The sequence below is a fragment of the Astyanax mexicanus genome, chromosome 4 (assembly GCF_023375975.1).
Source record: "Astyanax mexicanus isolate ESR-SI-001 chromosome 4, AstMex3_surface, whole genome shotgun sequence".
Taxonomy (NCBI): Eukaryota; Metazoa; Chordata; class Actinopteri; order Characiformes; family Acestrorhamphidae; genus Astyanax; species Astyanax mexicanus.
This window is the reverse complement of record NC_064411.1, coordinates 45,331,286-45,348,668: the sequence shown is the minus strand read 5'-3', so window position 1 is coordinate 45,348,668 and position 17,383 is coordinate 45,331,286. Positions and strand designations below refer to the sequence as shown.

The window sequence follows — 17,383 nt, the reverse complement described above, 5'->3', positions numbered from 1 at the left end:
CTCAAAGTGTCATGAAAGTGCTGAAGGTATAGAGGTGATATAATAACGTCCTTGTCTGGAAAGTGAGGTCTAGTTTGCTGTGCATCACATGACGGTGCATTTTTTACGTGCACGGAGACCACATTGACTTACACACGCTTGTATAACCGTTTGTATAACACAGCATCGTGCTCGGCTTCCCTGGACCAACCGCTCCGCTCTGTACTCCTCCCTCACCGCCGCTCCATTCACCCGCTCTCGTCCCCTACTTACTGATTTGCCCACACGGCTCGCACGCCGCCACTGGCCATGGGGTTTCCACGTGAGGCGGATGCCTGGCTTACATAAAGAGACTGGCGGCGCTTCTGGCCAATGGCAGGCCGAGCTCGGGCTCTGCCACGGAGGAGGCGTGGACACAGGCAGCCTGTAGTTGGCTGTGATTGGACGGAACGGGGTTTGGGGGCGGGGTCTGAATTGAGGTCATAGTCAGAGCTGGGGATTCAGGGCAGCAGTGTGAGGGGGAAACAGTGAGCGAAAGCGAGAGCAGTGTGTCAGCGGACAGACACTCCTCTGCTATCAGATATTGTGGGATATTTTTTAAACCAGCTGAAGGACCAAGACGGGACTGAGCATACTTACTCTTTAAGGTCTTATTTTAAAGAGGAAGAAGTGTTTTGAAGACTGCAAAAGGTAGGTTTTATACTTTGTGCTGGGAAACTTGTGTTGTATAACACTGACACATAGACATATACAGCCGTTCCATTGACTGTAGCGAACCAATGTTATGCTTGAGTTGAGTTTAAAGAGCAAAAATAGCAAAACATGGCTTTATTCAGATGTTTTAAAGCTGTCTAACAGTAGTAAAACGCAGTTAAATCACTAGCGAGGAGATTAGGTTTATATAAAGGCTGTGAAACGTGCTTTAAACGACACTGTGTTAGGTTTAAACATGCGCGTTGCATAACTGTGTCACAGAGTGGGTCAATGCCGGTCACTGGTCTAGTATCCAGCTATTGGTCCTGCCCATAAGAATTCCTGGAGCATATTAAAACATATTTTCATTGTTTTTTTTTCTTAGGGCATTGCTTTGTTTTTTAACCTTTTATGGCATAGTATTTCCCATAGGCAACAAACAAACAAACCCTACCACACCATTATTTATGTGTGTGTGTGTGTGTGTGTGTGTGTGTGTGTGTGTGTGTGTGTGTGTGTGTGTGTGTGTATATTGTGTCAAAAGGAATATCTACGCCCATTACAGTGAGACATGCAAGTTTGTCATAAATAAAAATACATATATGTGCAAGACAATCTATGTAAAGAAGCATGTTTTGCTGTTGCTGTTTTTTATTATTTGTTGGCTTTTTAACAACGTCATACAGGTAGATCACCCCTGCATTCCTGCATGTTTTGGGTGCTTCCTTGCTCTAAAACCTAAACAAATGATTATTTTTTTATAAAAAGGCAAAATTAACCATCACTGATTGTAGAAACTTCCCACTAGACCTCAAGCAGCTTGAACTGTGTGTCTCTTCAATCTTCTCACCTCTGGTCACATGATTTCCAAATTAAATGCAGAATTTATTGATGATCAGTGATGGTTTGTTTTGAAAGACATGTCATCTGCTGGTGTTGATCCACTGTGTTATATCAAGTTCAAAGTAAGTGCAGTGTTTTCCTGGAAAATCTTGCAGCACTCTATGCCTCCCTCTGCTGACAGCTTTTGTGGACATGCAGATTTCATTTTCCAGCAGGACTTGGCACACTGCCCACACTGCCAAAAGTACCAATTAGTCTTATATAATATTCAAATTTTCTGAGACACTTATTTTTGGGTTTTCTTTGGCTGTAAGCCATAATAATCAACAATAAAAAAATAAACACTTAAAATAGATCACTCTGTCTGTAATACATCTATATAACATGATGAGTTTCACGTTTTGAACTGAGTTACTAAAATAACGTAACTTTTCAATGATGTTCTAATTTTTTGAGATGCACTAGTATGTCTGAGCTGTCCATGTTTTCATGTATTTTTAAAACAGAGTAAACTAAGTAACCTAACTAACTAACTAAATCCTCCCTCATAACATGTACTACATTTGTGCTATTTAAGTGGTCTGAAGTATTTTATGTTTGTAGTAACAAACAAAAATGAGTGTTTGAATGTTTATTCATTTGCAGAGGTGTTTGCACTTTCTGGTAGCTGTTTATATTTATATAACAGTGTATGTAGTAAAGAGTTTCTCGGGCCTGGTACTGGGGGCACACTGCCCTGCATATTTAGTGCTTTTCCTGCTTTAACACACTTAACTAATGAGCTGAGTATATGGATCAGCTTTGTTTGAATCAAGGAAAACACTCAAAAGCACAGGGCAGTGGGACTCCAGCACCAGGGTTGAGAAATAATAGACAATTCTCAGTTCACAAACATTCAAGCATCACAGTTGGTAGTTAAAATAAGATTTGCTTGCTCTGATTTGGAATTCTCTGTTCAGCTTAGTAAGTACAGTTTGGGAATCTTGTTTTTGTTAATATTTTTGTTTGTGTATAATTGCTGACGAGTGTGTATCTGTTGACATCAGTCAGCAGTGTGTGTGTGTGTGTGAGAGAGAGAGAGACTTGACTCTTGGGAGCTTATTATTAAAAGTGACCTAGTCCTAGATGAGGTGCTGTTCCAAATACCTTAATCTGGCTTAAATGTATTGAGTACACAAAAAATGTATGCCAGTGCTTTCAAAACAAATTCTGCATCTTTTCTGTACTGGATGCATGTTGTTTAGCTTTTGTTTGTTTGTTGTTTATTTATCTATTTGTATTAATTTTAAGCTGTTTTACTTTTTAGGCATTTACAATTCCTACACAATAGTAAAGCATATGCTTCCTCCTGGGCACATTATCTTTTTAAACTGTCGTTAATGCAACTTCAGCTGAACACGCTTGGAGGAGAACACTAACTGCCTGTTTTGTTACATCAGCTAAAAAATGCCCATATTGCTTGGCATCAAACTTTGTTGAAGAAGGAGGGTTTTCCTTCCTTCCTACCCACCCAGAGAGAGATAGGCTATCTGTGACTGCCAGTCATAGATGATGTTATGATGTTATTGCTTGGGAGCTCCTAAACACACTTTGAATTTGCTTAAAATTAACTTTTTAGTGGATAAACAGTTTACATGTGAATTTTAATACGAGGTACTACTACAGGACAGAGACCCAACATTTGATAAGTACCTGATCATCTTGGGCAAGTGCTGAATATTATTAAGTGAATGCAATAAGAACTAGAACATTTTGTTTAATTTGCTTGTTTAATATATTGTTGCCATCAGTCTATTGCACTGCTTATAAAATAGCCATGTGGTTTGTAGGGATGCATTGGTATAGGAATTGTGGGATGTTCCAAATGCACAGTATTTTTTTTAAATATACAGATATTTAGAAGTTTAACTAAAATATATCTGGAAAACTATTACAGAGAAATGTAAAATAAAAATGCAGTAAATTTAATGAATAAAATGCAGATATTTTCACACGTACACATACAAATCAAAGTCTGAAGTATCAGTCATATTCTAAAATTTTTTGTTTATGATACTCATTTTATTTTGCATTCCAATCAATTTTCAAGGCGGTTATGGATAACAGTATTAATATAAGATTATCCATTTATAATAAGATTATCTATTATCATCCAGTCATGATCTTAAGATGAGCAGATGCTAAGAATAAACCCAGGGTCAAGTCCCCAGAGAAAGTAACCATCGATGCTGCTATTTTCGTGATAATGAATAGCTGTTGTGGCAAAGTGCTTGCGTACACATCCAGTGACGTAAATGACAATTAATTAACATCTGGGTTTGTCTCACAGCACTAATTATCTCACTTCTTAACACTCTAACACTTGGTAGAGTCTCAGTACTTGAGATCATTAATTGGTGTGAATGCCTACACACACAACAGTCTAGCTCAAGTGCAGTCTAGCTCCAAAATGTAAAGCTGGTTCATTTGAATTGTATATTATGTGAATAAATTTGTTTCCTACGTTAAAAGAGGTTGAGAAATGGAGCACCTTGTAGTATGTTTGAAAATAGACTGAGATACAGCCAAAAGTCTTGGGACAGTAAATAGTACGGTATTGTGTTCAATCTTGGAAATGGAATGACTTTTTCATCTGTCCACAAGCATGCTGGTCAGTACTAAACCTCACTCACACTTATACAGGTGTGGGTGTTCCCAAGCTGTTTTATGTCCTGCTATTCCATGACTTTTGGCATGCCATTTGATTGTATATTGAACAACCCAATGTTTAATACCATCATTTGTACATTATATTGTATATTCTTCATTACAGTAAAGTTGAACCAATCAAAATCCTGACTCCACTTTCTTCCTCCCTGCTGTACCATTGTTGTCTTCACGCTCTGGAGTGATGAATATGATAAGACTGTAGATTTAAAGATTGGAAGATCTCGGAATCCTCTGACGCACTTCAAGTCTCCCATCTCACCATGTGATTTTTTGCTCCCTAGCTTTAAGAAGGCTGCTGTGGGTGGAGGGTCATAGGTGTTGGTGTGGAGACACGCTTAGGGAGCAGATTTGGCAGGAAGTACTGGACTGGTTGCTGTGTTGTAGCATTCCACTGGGCAAGGCGTGGAGGAAAAGAATCAATGACGCACAAAGACACGCTCGAGATGTTGTACAGTTTAAGGGAAAAAAAAGCTCTGGCTGTATTCCACACGCTAACATGAACAAAATCGCACACCCACACTATATAAGGACAGTAGTTTTTATTTCACTATACTCTGTCTCTAAAGATGGTTCACTGAGAGTGTGGAAATAGAAGGTAGGTTGATATTTTTTACAAAAAGCTGTAAAAATCTGGTGACTTCTAAGTCCAAACAGTGCCAATTCATGGGTAACAGTACAACTGTGAAGCATGGAGGAGGGAATGTAATCAAGCAGAGTGATTATCTACACTGATTATATGAATCAGTGTCAAAATGACAACACTCACATATCTGATTTTACATCTTGCATTTAACAGTGATTTTTCATTGGGTAGGTCATGTAACATGACAGTAATCCAAATCACAGCAGTAAGTCTATGTAGGAGCTCAATCTAATGTATATTTGAGGCAACATGATGAAGAATTTAATTCATATGTATTCATTCAGCTTTTCATTTGATATTTGACAAGAGAAAATTATAATTATATAATTATATAGGGTTGCACAGTACTGGAAAATGTGAAGCATCGTTTATCCAACATGTCACTTTGTTAGGAATGCACTGTTTATATCTAATGCTGGAGTAATTTAAACAATATTGGGTGGATAAATTCCGCTCTGGTTGATTTTATTAGATCATGGAAAATAAGAACAATGTGAAATTTCCCTTTGCATCCAGCAACAAAAACTTTAATACAGTTAATTTGGCAATGCACAAGACATTGTCCAGACATTTTCTATTGTCATGTGACTATTTTGAATGGACACATTGCAATTGTGAAGCCCTCATAATATTAAAATATTATTACTATTTTTGTTTGATTACAATGGCTAAAACTATGTTTAATACTACATTTCAATACTGTCTTTTATGAGTAAACTAAAATAAATCAATGTTATGTTATGTAAACTTCATTTGTTTAAGTATTCTGTCATAAAAAAAAAAATATATATATATATATATATATATATATGGAACGTTTCTCCAGTGCAACCAATTATAACGGAAGCTAATTTTAGCCTTACATCAAGGAGGCCATATTCGTTATTGGAACACCTGGTGTTGAAAAGGGTAAAAGAAGAGTGATAACATATTTTATCAGCTCTCCTGTCAGGAAAGGTTTCCTGCCTGTTCCGGCCTACGCTCATCCTTTCCATCTTCTCTGTACATTTCCATGCTTTCATGCTACCATTGGGTCACCTGTAGAGAAAGCACAACAGTATTTATCTTAGCTACTCTTATAATTGAAAAACATTTATAAATTCAACACCAAATGCATTTGCATTTAAACCTACCTTTTTGTATGTTCTGACCTCTTTATTCAACCTATGATCATAATGTTAAGATATGTGTCATGGACCAAACACACTTATGTAGGTGCCAAGTGTTAAATAACCACCTGCTCAGATAACTAAAGTATTATGTAAAATGACACTTCCATCAGCTACTTATGCAATAAAGTCTTATCAATGGCAAGAGGCAGAATATGACCTGTATACTGGACATGCTTTAGTTGCAGCTATGAATGAGCTCTTTGGTACAGTGATGTTTTAATAAATTAATTATTAGCTCAGTTGAGGACAAAGTATTTTGTCACTGTTAACTGTTTCTTGTCAGATCTTACTCTGCCATTATGCAAGTCCTTATATAAAGCAGGCAGTGGAGTGTGTGTCTGTGTGTGTGTATGTGTGTGTGTGTGCTCCGCATTCAATTACATAAATGTCTCTAACTTGATACTTAGTTATAAAACAGACTTCTAGGTTGATTGGCAGGATTATTAGGTTGATATTGAACAGTGACACACGGCGCTAATGATATGTTCTGCCTCCTTTCGTTTTGACTGTTATTTAATGTCTACCTGTTGAATAATGCTGAGAGTTCATGTATATAACATAGTTATATAAACACCATCTTGCGTTGGAAGTTCTCTATGCTGCAGAAAATGAACTCTACTTTACTGGGAACACTAGATGCAGGGAGGGTGCTGTGAGAATTTGATTGAATGACTAGATTGAATGGCAGGAGCAGTAATACGTTTAGATACAGATGTTGGAAAACATAGTTCTGAATCTCAAAAGTATTCAATCACTTAGACCCTGTTTACACCTGACATCTTCATCTTCTAGTACCTGAATTGTATTCTGATAAAATTTTAGCCACATGTTTTTATACTAGGTAGTCAAAAGTATAGTACCTGCAGTTAGTCTAAAATACGATTGCTGTGTAAAATGAAATATGCTTGTTTTGTGGCAATTATTACTGGTTTTCTGGTGTTGTACTGGGTGTAGTTTGGTTGTTAAATATTTATTTAAGATACAGATGCCTTTACACTGACTCAGACCTTGGTATTATCCAGATATAAACCTGTTTGGGCTAGTTGGTAATGCATTTAAAAGTAATTCACACAAACTAACACAAAAAGGCACACACAGAATAGTTGTGCAGCTAAAATATTTTCCACTGTTTGCTATAATGTCCCAGGTGGTTGCTATGGTATTCAAGGTGGTTGCTAATATTTTTTAGGTGATTCCTCTGGTGTCCATAGCAATTGCCATGGTGTTGCTGCATTAAAAGGCTCTGTATAGTCTTTTATGATTGTTGTAGAGTTTAGTGGCTCTTTAAGGCACATGCACAGTACACATGTTTTTGTTATTTAAGCTCATTTCTTTTCTTTACTCATGTATAGCTTTAACCAGTTACTCTAATATAAATGTGTTGGCTTGGCTATAACCTTGTTAAACTGCAGTGTTCTTCTATATTGACCTTAAGAAAGCATATTCACCACAGAATTAGCCTGCAGGCTACTTCAGTTGATCGGAAGCTCCTAATCACCTCTTTACTGTGTGCTGTTCAGGGCATTCAGCTGGGGGCATTGAGTCAGACATGTGGCAATTTGTAGCCATTTAAAGTTCTGAGAACAGGAACATTTCAGTCAGTCGTGCTTTGTTTTGGGTGGGAAAATGTATTAGTTTGGAAGAGATTGAGAATAATTCTTTGTGTTTTTTATTTTAGGCATAATTGGGGGATTTGTTTGTGAAACTCGGCTTGTATTGTTGTAACAGTGGTAAGCCGGTTTCAACTGCTAAGTCAGCCACTAGGCTAATTACACAGAATTCAACAGTTCTTGCATCTTAATTTGTAGAACCAAGAAATAAGCCTCCTAATAACTGTGCCAGGTTGAGGCAAAATAGCCTCATAAGTGAGCCCTAATAAATAAATGAGCAAACAAGTAAATATATGACACAACCACTTAAATTAAAGCATCAATTAATACAGGAATTTATTATGTTTAGTTTATGTTTTATTTTTTGCTTTCAAATAAAATAATGCATTTTAGAAAAAGAAATGAAACCCTTTTGTCCTACAATTTGCAACCATAACCAGCATCCTACAAACCAGAGGCAAAGTCTAATTTTATCTGCTTATCTCAGACAGCCTTAATTAAGCTGCAGCCTTAAGGACTAAACAGAAAAGAGATTTTTTCACTCTGTTCCAAGTTTGTACAGTAAGTGTATAAATTATATGAATATAACAAATATAAATTTGACAAAAGTGCTGACTGACACAAAGAACAAATACTAAGTTCAGCATGTCTAACTGCACTAAAATTATCTGCCTTGCTATTAACTAAGTAGATCACATTGGCCATTTTCCACTGAGATGCAAACAGAATTCTTTAGCAGGTCAGTTATAGCACACATAATTATTTTAACAATATATTATCAGCCCTTTACTGCATTTATCTGACACTCTTATCCAGAGCTATTTACAGAAGTTTTCTATTGCAGAGGTGGACCAATGTAGTGTTAGGAGTATTGCCCAGGGACTCCCATTGGGGTAGCACAGAATAGTCACCCAGTATGGGAACTGAGCCCCAGTCTTTCACATGATGATGGTAGCTCACTGGCATGCAGTGGTGTTATCCACTGCGCCACACCAACCACCAACAATATAATAGATTAATGTTTTAAACCTGAGTAATAAAAATATGGATAAAAAGAAAAATATAAAAAATGTTAGCACATTGACCAGTAACTGTTGGAATTAGACACTGAAGATGGAAAGATAGTTTAGGGGAGAAAATGCTAAGATGATGCTAAAATGGTCTGTTTTTTCATTTAAACATATTAGGATCATACTGAAGCAGTCACCAGAGGCCCTAGACCTGTATTGGCTTCACTTTTGAGAGATGATGTGCTGTCCAAGCTTTCTACGATCTTTAAAAAGCAGGGGATTTCTTTTCTCACAAATGTATTTGACAATTTGAGTAAACAAAAAAACTACTTGTTGAAAACATCTACTGTTGTTTTGGTGTAGGGGAGTTTTGCCGGATATGGATACGTTTGTGGCACATCACTATCTGCCCTTATTATCAGCCCAGTGATGTGTCTGTCATGCTCTGATTTAGATCAGTCTTTATATAAGGTTTCTTCATATGAATAGTTCCATCTACTTTCAGTCTGAATATAGGCCAAATAACAATAACAACAGCAGCAGCTAGCTAACACCAACACTTTTCAATCTCGGGTAGCTCACACCACAAAAACATTAAAGCCTCAAGAATGTTTGTGTGGTTTATGATCTGATTTAGAGACACAGCTTTTATAATAATAGTCATATAAGTAGGTGTATTACAGATACTGTTCCTGTAACACACCGCTTTTCAATTCTTGTTATTAAGAGGTGTAAATAGTGCTGCTTCAGCTCTACAATGTGAAGATATTAAGATATCAAACTTGATTCCTGGAGTGCTCAAAGAACCACTTCCCTGAAAACTTTTTTTATGAACCTTAAGTAAAAATACACACCATGAACAATGTACTGGACAGGTAATGTGTTTTCTGTTCCTTAAGGTACATAAATATAGTGTATTATATAAATAAAGTACCTTCATGTGCACATGCAACATAGTTCTGGATACCCAGCTCTGATACATCAACCAGCTGACACTAATCCAGAGAGAGCATGGCCAATTGCACGCTCTCTCTGGCTCTGGCTGCTGATGCCAGATAGCCTGACCCAGGCATTGAGGACAAAATTCCCAGGCAAAAGTTTTAGCATCTTCGTCTGCTGAACCTCTTAACCTCTCACCCCTAATAATGCACCTTAAAGTAGGGGTGAAACTCTCCTCACAATTTTACTTACTGAAGATACGGCTTCATTAATCTACATGGTGACGCTAATGAAATTGATAGGGTAAACCTGCAGTGAAGAATATTGGTTGTAAAATTCTGTGAGACTGAAACCAATAAATCCACAATTTTATGGTGTTTATTCTCTTCAGTAACAAAGATGCCATAAAGAATTGTAGAGAACCGTCTTGCAATATATTGAATATTGCAGAATCACAGTGTCATGATATGATATGCTCTGTGATTCCACCCCTATATTAAAGGTACATTACATTCACTTACCTAAAGGAAATGGGCCACATCTGTAAACTGCAAGTACGTCCCTTATATCTCGGATTTCCCTCCCTGGGAGCAGTGAAAACACTAAAACCATCTTCAGCACTGCCGTAAATGACATGAATAAAGACATACCTTTGAGATAACCACCTCAGCTGTCCATGGCAATTAGTATGCAGTTAAATATTTTCCCCAAATTGTGTATCTAACACAGTTACACAGTTTGTGAGCCTGTTGTTGGATCAGTTATGAGTTGAATCACTGTTAAATTCCTTAAATTAAACTCCCTGAATTCCAGTTTTCCCCAGTTGTGTCATTGACTTATAGGTTACTAGGTTACTGTGGGGCTTTGCCAGTTTCTCAGTCTCTTCTTCCATTAGTCATAATTGATGGGTACATTGTTTCAGTCACCAGGTTCACATAATATTTACATGTCACGTGAGGGATCCACAGAAGAACTGAGTCATTTGTAATTTGAAAGGGTTTGTCTAAAAGGGCGTTTAAGTTTTTGTAAAGTTTGAATTGCGTAATTGTTTGGATTGTAGCCTGTGTCTCTTTCAACTCTTACTTTCTGACACAGATTATGGGTGGAATCAGTGACGCAAAAGCGTGTCTGAAGGTGCGTTATAATTTAAAGGCGAAGGGTAGAGTTCTCATGATTTAATGAATACGATTTTTTTATTTATGCTGACCCAGGTCAAAAAGGAAAGTTTAAGAAATGCTTGGTATTTTCTTTTTTGAGTAAAAATACATATTATTCTCGCTACTAGGGGTGGGTGATATGGCCCTAAACTAAATCATAATATTTCAGGGTATCTTTTTGTGATGATGATATTCTTGGCAAAACAGAAAATATTTTAATAATTTCAAGAATATTAAGTATAACTGTTTTAAAACATTCAGCAAAACAGCTACATTAGCACCATAATGCAACGCAAATAGATCACATTACCATGTTTACAGAGTCTGGTAACTTACCGGTATTAACTGTTTTAAATTACACTTCAAGCTTCACAGTTAAACACAAAGCAAAAACAAAATAGTCTTTTTTTAAGACACACTATTGCTATAATATTATAAAAAAATAAGACAATATTATTGCGTGAAATACATTGTGGCACAGCCCTACTCTTTACATTATTTATTCAAACTTTGTGAAGTTCTGTGACAAGGCAGGACAGCCTCACATCCTCCAGGACCACAGTTGGATTTGTAACTTCCGTTTGGAAGGGCATTGAGCCAAGAACTGATCCTTGTGGATCTTAACTGAAGGTGTCTTTCCTAAAATTGACCAAGCTTGGGTCTCGGCCAGGAAACCTTTGCTGAATTAGTGCACAGACCTGAACCAGACCTATTGTGGTTAATTGGGGATTAGTTAATCCCATCACTAGGCCACTCTAGCGGACTACTACAGAGAACCCGAGGCGACCATTGGCAGAAAGTCAGGAGGGTTTAGTTTGTAAACTTCCGTTTGAGTCTCTGACCTAGTTGTATCCTTGACTATACACAGTAAACTTTAGTAGAGGAAACTACTGGTAATGTGTTTTTAGGCCAGCCAAGTCTTTGTAGTGGGTTTGAATTGCACAGAGTTTGTTGTTGCCAAAAAAATCAGTCTAAAGCTGTTGATTTGTGTCTTTTAATGCCTCATATCAGACAGCAGGACCAGGAGAATTCTTTGAAAGGGGCAGCAGATCCCCTGGGAGATGAAACGTGAGATCTGTCTGGCCTACCAACCAGCAGAACCTGTGGAGAGGCCTCCAACAAGCTAAAGGGCAGAGTATATGGCTACAGAGGCTGTACTTCAGGTTCAGACACCTTTAAAGACCCAGATGGTGGTCCCTGAACAGAGCCCAGGCTAACCTCCAGAGTGTTTCCCCGAGCTAAGCTAAACTGGCTAGCTTTGATGTTCCATCTCTGTGTGCTTCTGTTTTAAGAAGGGCACCAGACAGACACTGCCCTTTAAGAACCTACTTTGAACTTTAATACTTAAGTCTCTGTGGACATTACATTTGTTTCTGTGCACCTTTAGTGTATGTTCTTTACTCTTGATGTTTTTTTAAAGTGGACAAAGCTGATTGTCCATTTTTAACTCACTTTGACTGTACTGTATTTTAGGGTAGTGATAAAAAAATACTCTGTAGTCTTTATGGATTTACTTACTTTTCACTCTTCTTCACAGCTGTAGATGCACACCTAATTAAATTAGACATGTGTTTTTGTGCTTGGTATTAACATAGAACTTGAAATTAAAACTCATTTCATTTGGGGCTTCCAGTTGTCACAGGCATCTAAGCATTGTCTCAGGTGGCTATCAGTTAGCCTCCCTTTCTCAGAATGCATAGGATGGTTCTCCCTCTTCTCCATTATTCGGTACAGTGCTAAGGCTTATTTATACTCCAGTTCCAAAGGAAAACCAATTAGCCTCTTTAGTTAGGTTGTGATAATATTTTTACTATAAGAAACATAACTACAAGAATAAGGTGGCGGTATAAATGTCAGCAGGCTCCATTTTCTTTCTTTTCTGTGTCTGTATGGCAGTGGTCAAGTTTATCTTTTGTATGCATAAACTTTTGAAGAATATTCACAAATGTGGGTAAATTAATCCAGAGTATGAATAAAAGGCTAATTTTGTGACTCATAAGCACATACTAGTAGGGAGTCATGAATATTTAGCAAAAGAAAATGGCAAAAAAGTGGTTTCAATGTTAAAATATGTGAAGAGACCAAATAATTTAAACCAAACAAGGACTCTCTTATTTTAATTTATACTGCAGCTGCATTCCCCTTCCCTGGCTGCTCTGTAGAATCTAGCCAATTAAAGACAGGTTTAAGTTCATTTTTATGTTCTACTCATATAAATTAAATTCAAATTTAACATCACTTATCCCTTAAACATTAAATAAGCTAGCTAACTTAGCCTTAATGTTGCCAACTTTGCTAGTGTTTTTTTAGTACTACATTTAGTGACTTTTTTCTGAAACTTCTAGCAAGTTATTTTCAAAAACCTTACTCTTTGATTTTATACCAAGTTTATTCAGTCAGCCATGGCTTTTTTATGTGTAAAATCTGTTTTTCCTTGGTTTGTGTTTTTACACCAAGCTACCAGGAATCTTAGGGTCAGCGTGTCCACAGATTGTGTAAATTGTCAAAATTGTTATGGCTAAATGTTACCTCAGACCTCATCAAATTATTAAGTAATCTCCCATAAAAAACACTGATTCACTGTTATCTAAAAAATGTTTAAAGTCTCTGTATTACTGCACTTTTCTAATTTTCTGAGAATTCAAAGGTAAGAAATCTCTGTCAGTGCCTGGTGTTACTCATGCTTTTGTGTTTGTTCCTTTATGTTTCCTTTCAAAGGATATCCAGCCTTAAGTTGATTCCATCTCTGCACATCCCCGCTGTGAAGATGGGTTAATTTTCTCAACCTCTTAGCCAATACATTCAGCCCATCATCATGTCTGAAGACTCCAAACCCTACCTTTTCTCCGCCCTGAAGGAGCAGGACCAGGCCACCGGCTGTAGTTCCATGGCATCGCTCCATCGTATCGGCGGCTTTGCAGAGGGTGGGGAGCTTGGTCTCGCCTCAGAAGGCAGCGACAGCAGCAGTCAAGACCATTCTGCTTCACCTCATAGTGACCAAAAGATGGCGGAATCCATGCACGAGGATGTGGAGATAAAGAGCAGTGGATCCAGTGGTAGTGGGACTGAATCGCATGGTAATGAGTCGCATGGCAATGAATCGCATGGGAACGAATCGACTGGAAGTTCCAATGGCAACAGCAAAGACTCTGCCCTTCTGGAATCGTCAGGGAGCAACAAAAGGTAAAGGCATAAAAGCAATTTTATTTATATACAGCAGGGGAACTAAGGGATGGTCCAAGCACAGATTGGTGATTTCCCTAAACCTCCCAGTTACCTGAAATAGGTGTAGGTGTTTGAGCAGAAGCCTTGTCCTAGAGGACAGGAGTTCCCTATCCTTGATGCACATGGATGGTCAAAAGTCTGAAAAGTCTGGAGAAGTGGGTGATTCCTGGCTAAAAAAACTAAAATGTCTTCAATAAAACATGAATCCTGCCCAACATTTAAAGCTAACATTATAAATAGATTGAACTAAATAAGCTGCTGCTAGAGATATGCATGCTGTTACCTTTCTGATTGTGAATGAACGATGTCTGCAGAGCGATGCAGATCCACGCACACGTGAAATCTCTCATGTAATTCAGCTTGAAGTCATCAAGCTTAAGTTTCACATCCCATACATGTTAGCAAATTGGGGAAACCTATACACACAAACCTCTATAAACTATTTATAAATAATTTAAGACATCTTTAAACAGCTAGTGGAGGAGCTGTGTTAGAGCTGGACATTGATTGCAGCCTTGCTGGATGTGAGACTGAGGTAATAGTCACCTGTCATGCCACATGATGCAGGCTGATCACTCAGAGACAGCGCATTCTCCAAACCTGTCAACAACAGTTGCTGTTTGTCTGTTCGTTTTCTGCATGTCCTCTCATCCTGCTGAGAGTGTGGAGAGCTCTAGTTTTGTTCTGCTTTTTTAGACCTTAAAGAGGAATAATAATAGAAGCTCTCAAGATGTGGAAAGAGCTGTGAAATACAATAGCTGGTCATTAGCGAGAATGCCACCTAGCACCCTGAAAATGTGGTGTGGACTGTGTTAGATTAAGGTTTTTCTTTAGATAACAAGAAACAAATTTAGGACATTCCCTTAAGAGAACGGCAAGCAAATACATATTCAGAAGAAAATGAAGGTAATCCTCTTTAATCTCCGGCTGATTGAAGCCTGCCTGGCTCAGATGGAAAACTTTCCCTCCCCACGCACTCCAAAATATTTCCATGCCAACGTACTGTTTGTGTATGAGTACACAACAGCCTGTTCGTTTTCTGCCCATTCTCTCCTGTGTTTTTCTGTTTGAGTCTCTGTATCCAGCTTCCTCTGTCTTTACTGTTCTACTCATTCTCTTTCTTCATCTTGATCATTAAGGGCCGACTCTCATTCAGGTCTTTTACTTTTTAATACAGTAAAAATATTACAAGTTTTATTTTTACTCAGATCGCAATTAATATTCTTGATTAGTTACCATCTTTCATTTGGAAATCATATCATGCCTTTTTTAGGAGGAAAATGTTTATAAAGCACAATCTCTGAATGATGTCATCACATTTATTTTATTTATATATATTTTATAGTCATATTTCTGAACTAGGCTATTAATTAAAACCAACTCCAACTTAAACTTGACCTACCTTTCAGCCTAAACCTACAACTAATGCAATGTCCCATTCATCTGGCACCAACTATTATGGAATAGTGTTTAGGCTCACTCACAAGACAACACCTCACAACTTATTCTCAAGCCAGTCCCCTGAGGAAACACATCATTAATGATTTCTTTGACTTTTTGGATTGTGTGTGTATTTATTTAGATATTTCAAGTCCAAATGACCATTTATTCATTCAATTCTTTCAGTATTTAAGCTTTCAACCAAATATCTTCCCACTTGTATTTTGGAGGGAAACAGTTGAATATGTAAAGTTGAGTCACTGTTCTTAAATGTTATGTAATAACATTGGTTTAATGTAACATTTAATGAATTCATTCATTATTTTTGCTGTACCACATTCATCAGATCTGACTCACCAGGCCGATTGTGCGTCATTGTCTTTTAATAAATGCAATTTGTTGCTCTGGACCACAGTAAATGCACTGTGTGAATCTTTACACCACATTTGACTACAGCATGTGGTATAGTAAATTATAAAAGTATTATCACGTATAATGCTGTTTCAATTCTAACTTGATCTCACATTAATTTAGTTATTTCTACTGTGAACCATTCCAGTCTTAGCTGTCTGGTCCCCTCATCTCTCACCTGCCCATTAAAAAAAAGGAAAAGCATTTACTGTTACTCAGAAACCGGTGCTTAGAAAGCTATTCAATAGACTACCTGAACTCCACCTGCCCTCAATAAATTCCTGTAGCCTAATTACCTCATGGAATAAGAATTATCTGGCAAAACAAACATAGCCTGTACAATTGTCAAGTTCAGTGTTCTTGCCTGAGGCACTCAACTTCCGTCTGAGCAGTTCTGACCTTCATCCACCCTTTTGTGGATTGTGAAGACTCTACTATTTCTACTGTTAGCTCCACATGCAGGAGCAGCAGGACAGAACTTACCCTCTTATCTCCAGCTACAATTAGCTTGCGACATTAACCTACTGTATCAATAGCCCACAGACACACTCCCAGCTGTCTAAAGACAGATTCGCTTTATATAATTAGCTCACGCTAACTGATTTAGAGATGCTATTTGTGTCCATGTTTTCTATTCTAAGCTCCTTTGGGGACTATTTATACACACACATGTGGCCTTCGAGGAGCCGAAAGTGTCACCTACACCTGGAGTGGAGCTTTCTCTAATACTTAAAGCTCTAAGCTGGGAGGACACAGCAGTGGCCTAGAGACATGCACACACATACACACACAGATACTTACATGCTGTAGTAGCAAAATCTCCTAGTACTCAGCTAGGAGCTGCAATGCCAGCTTGTCCTATATTCATACTTCAGATGAAGTGGAGAAGTGGTTTGCCAAAGACAGTATACATACATATAAGACAATTTTACGCTACTGATATGAGTAGGAGTGAGTGGTGAATATGAATGCTACAATAATAATTGCAGTAAATTTTAGGTTTCACTTCCCAGTGCATGAAATAATACACCTATTTTGTACCATTGTTACCTTCTTTTACCAGCAAACAGGTGACACCTATTTCCAATGATGAGCCAGCCTGACCTGTCGCTTTCTTCCTCATGTATTCAATGTTTTAAATCTTATTTTCTCAGAAGAAGGTCACCAAGACCCTTTCCACATAATGAGAATGTCACATCATGTTCTAAGCCTCCTAATGCCCTGTTAGTCCAATCGGTTTTGGAGTCCTTTAAAAAAAGAAGTTGTAGATGTTTTATAGATATTTATTTTCTTTGTTTGTTTCTCTTGCAGCTCAAACTCTCACAGTCCCTCTCCTCCAAGCAGCTCCAATGCCTTCAGCCTGCTGAGTGCCAGTTCTGAACAGGACAACCCGTCCACCAGTGGCTGCAGGTTTGAACATGCACATTTATACATTTATATTTAGTTATACATCGTTTTCTACAGGATTTCTAATTCTGATACTTTGAAAAGCATCAAAATATGTGACACCAATAGAACTGATACTTCAGAAGGAACTGACAGACCTGTGGAC

General features: G+C 37.7%; 1 protein-coding gene across 5 annotated transcripts in view; it reads left to right on the top strand.

Annotated features, from left to right (window-relative positions):
- The first annotated feature begins 475 nt into the window (after positions 1 to 475).
- per2 (period circadian clock 2) overlaps positions 476 to 17,383 on the top strand; it is a 36,856-nt gene continuing 19,948 nt past the window's right edge. For 3 of the 5 annotated variants that reach the window (XM_022678989.2, XM_022678988.2, XM_049478817.1), the window contains exons 1-3: positions 476 to 669; positions 13,474 to 13,938; positions 17,143 to 17,241. In XM_022678989.2, coding sequence (XP_022534710.2) covers positions 13,571 to 13,938; positions 17,143 to 17,241 — 467 coding nt within the window. In that variant the 5' untranslated portion in view covers positions 476 to 669; positions 13,474 to 13,570. The remainder of the gene's footprint in view (positions 670 to 13,473; positions 13,939 to 17,142; positions 17,242 to 17,383) is intronic. The other 2 variants (XM_049478816.1, XM_022678990.2) reach the window with 1 other exon arrangement.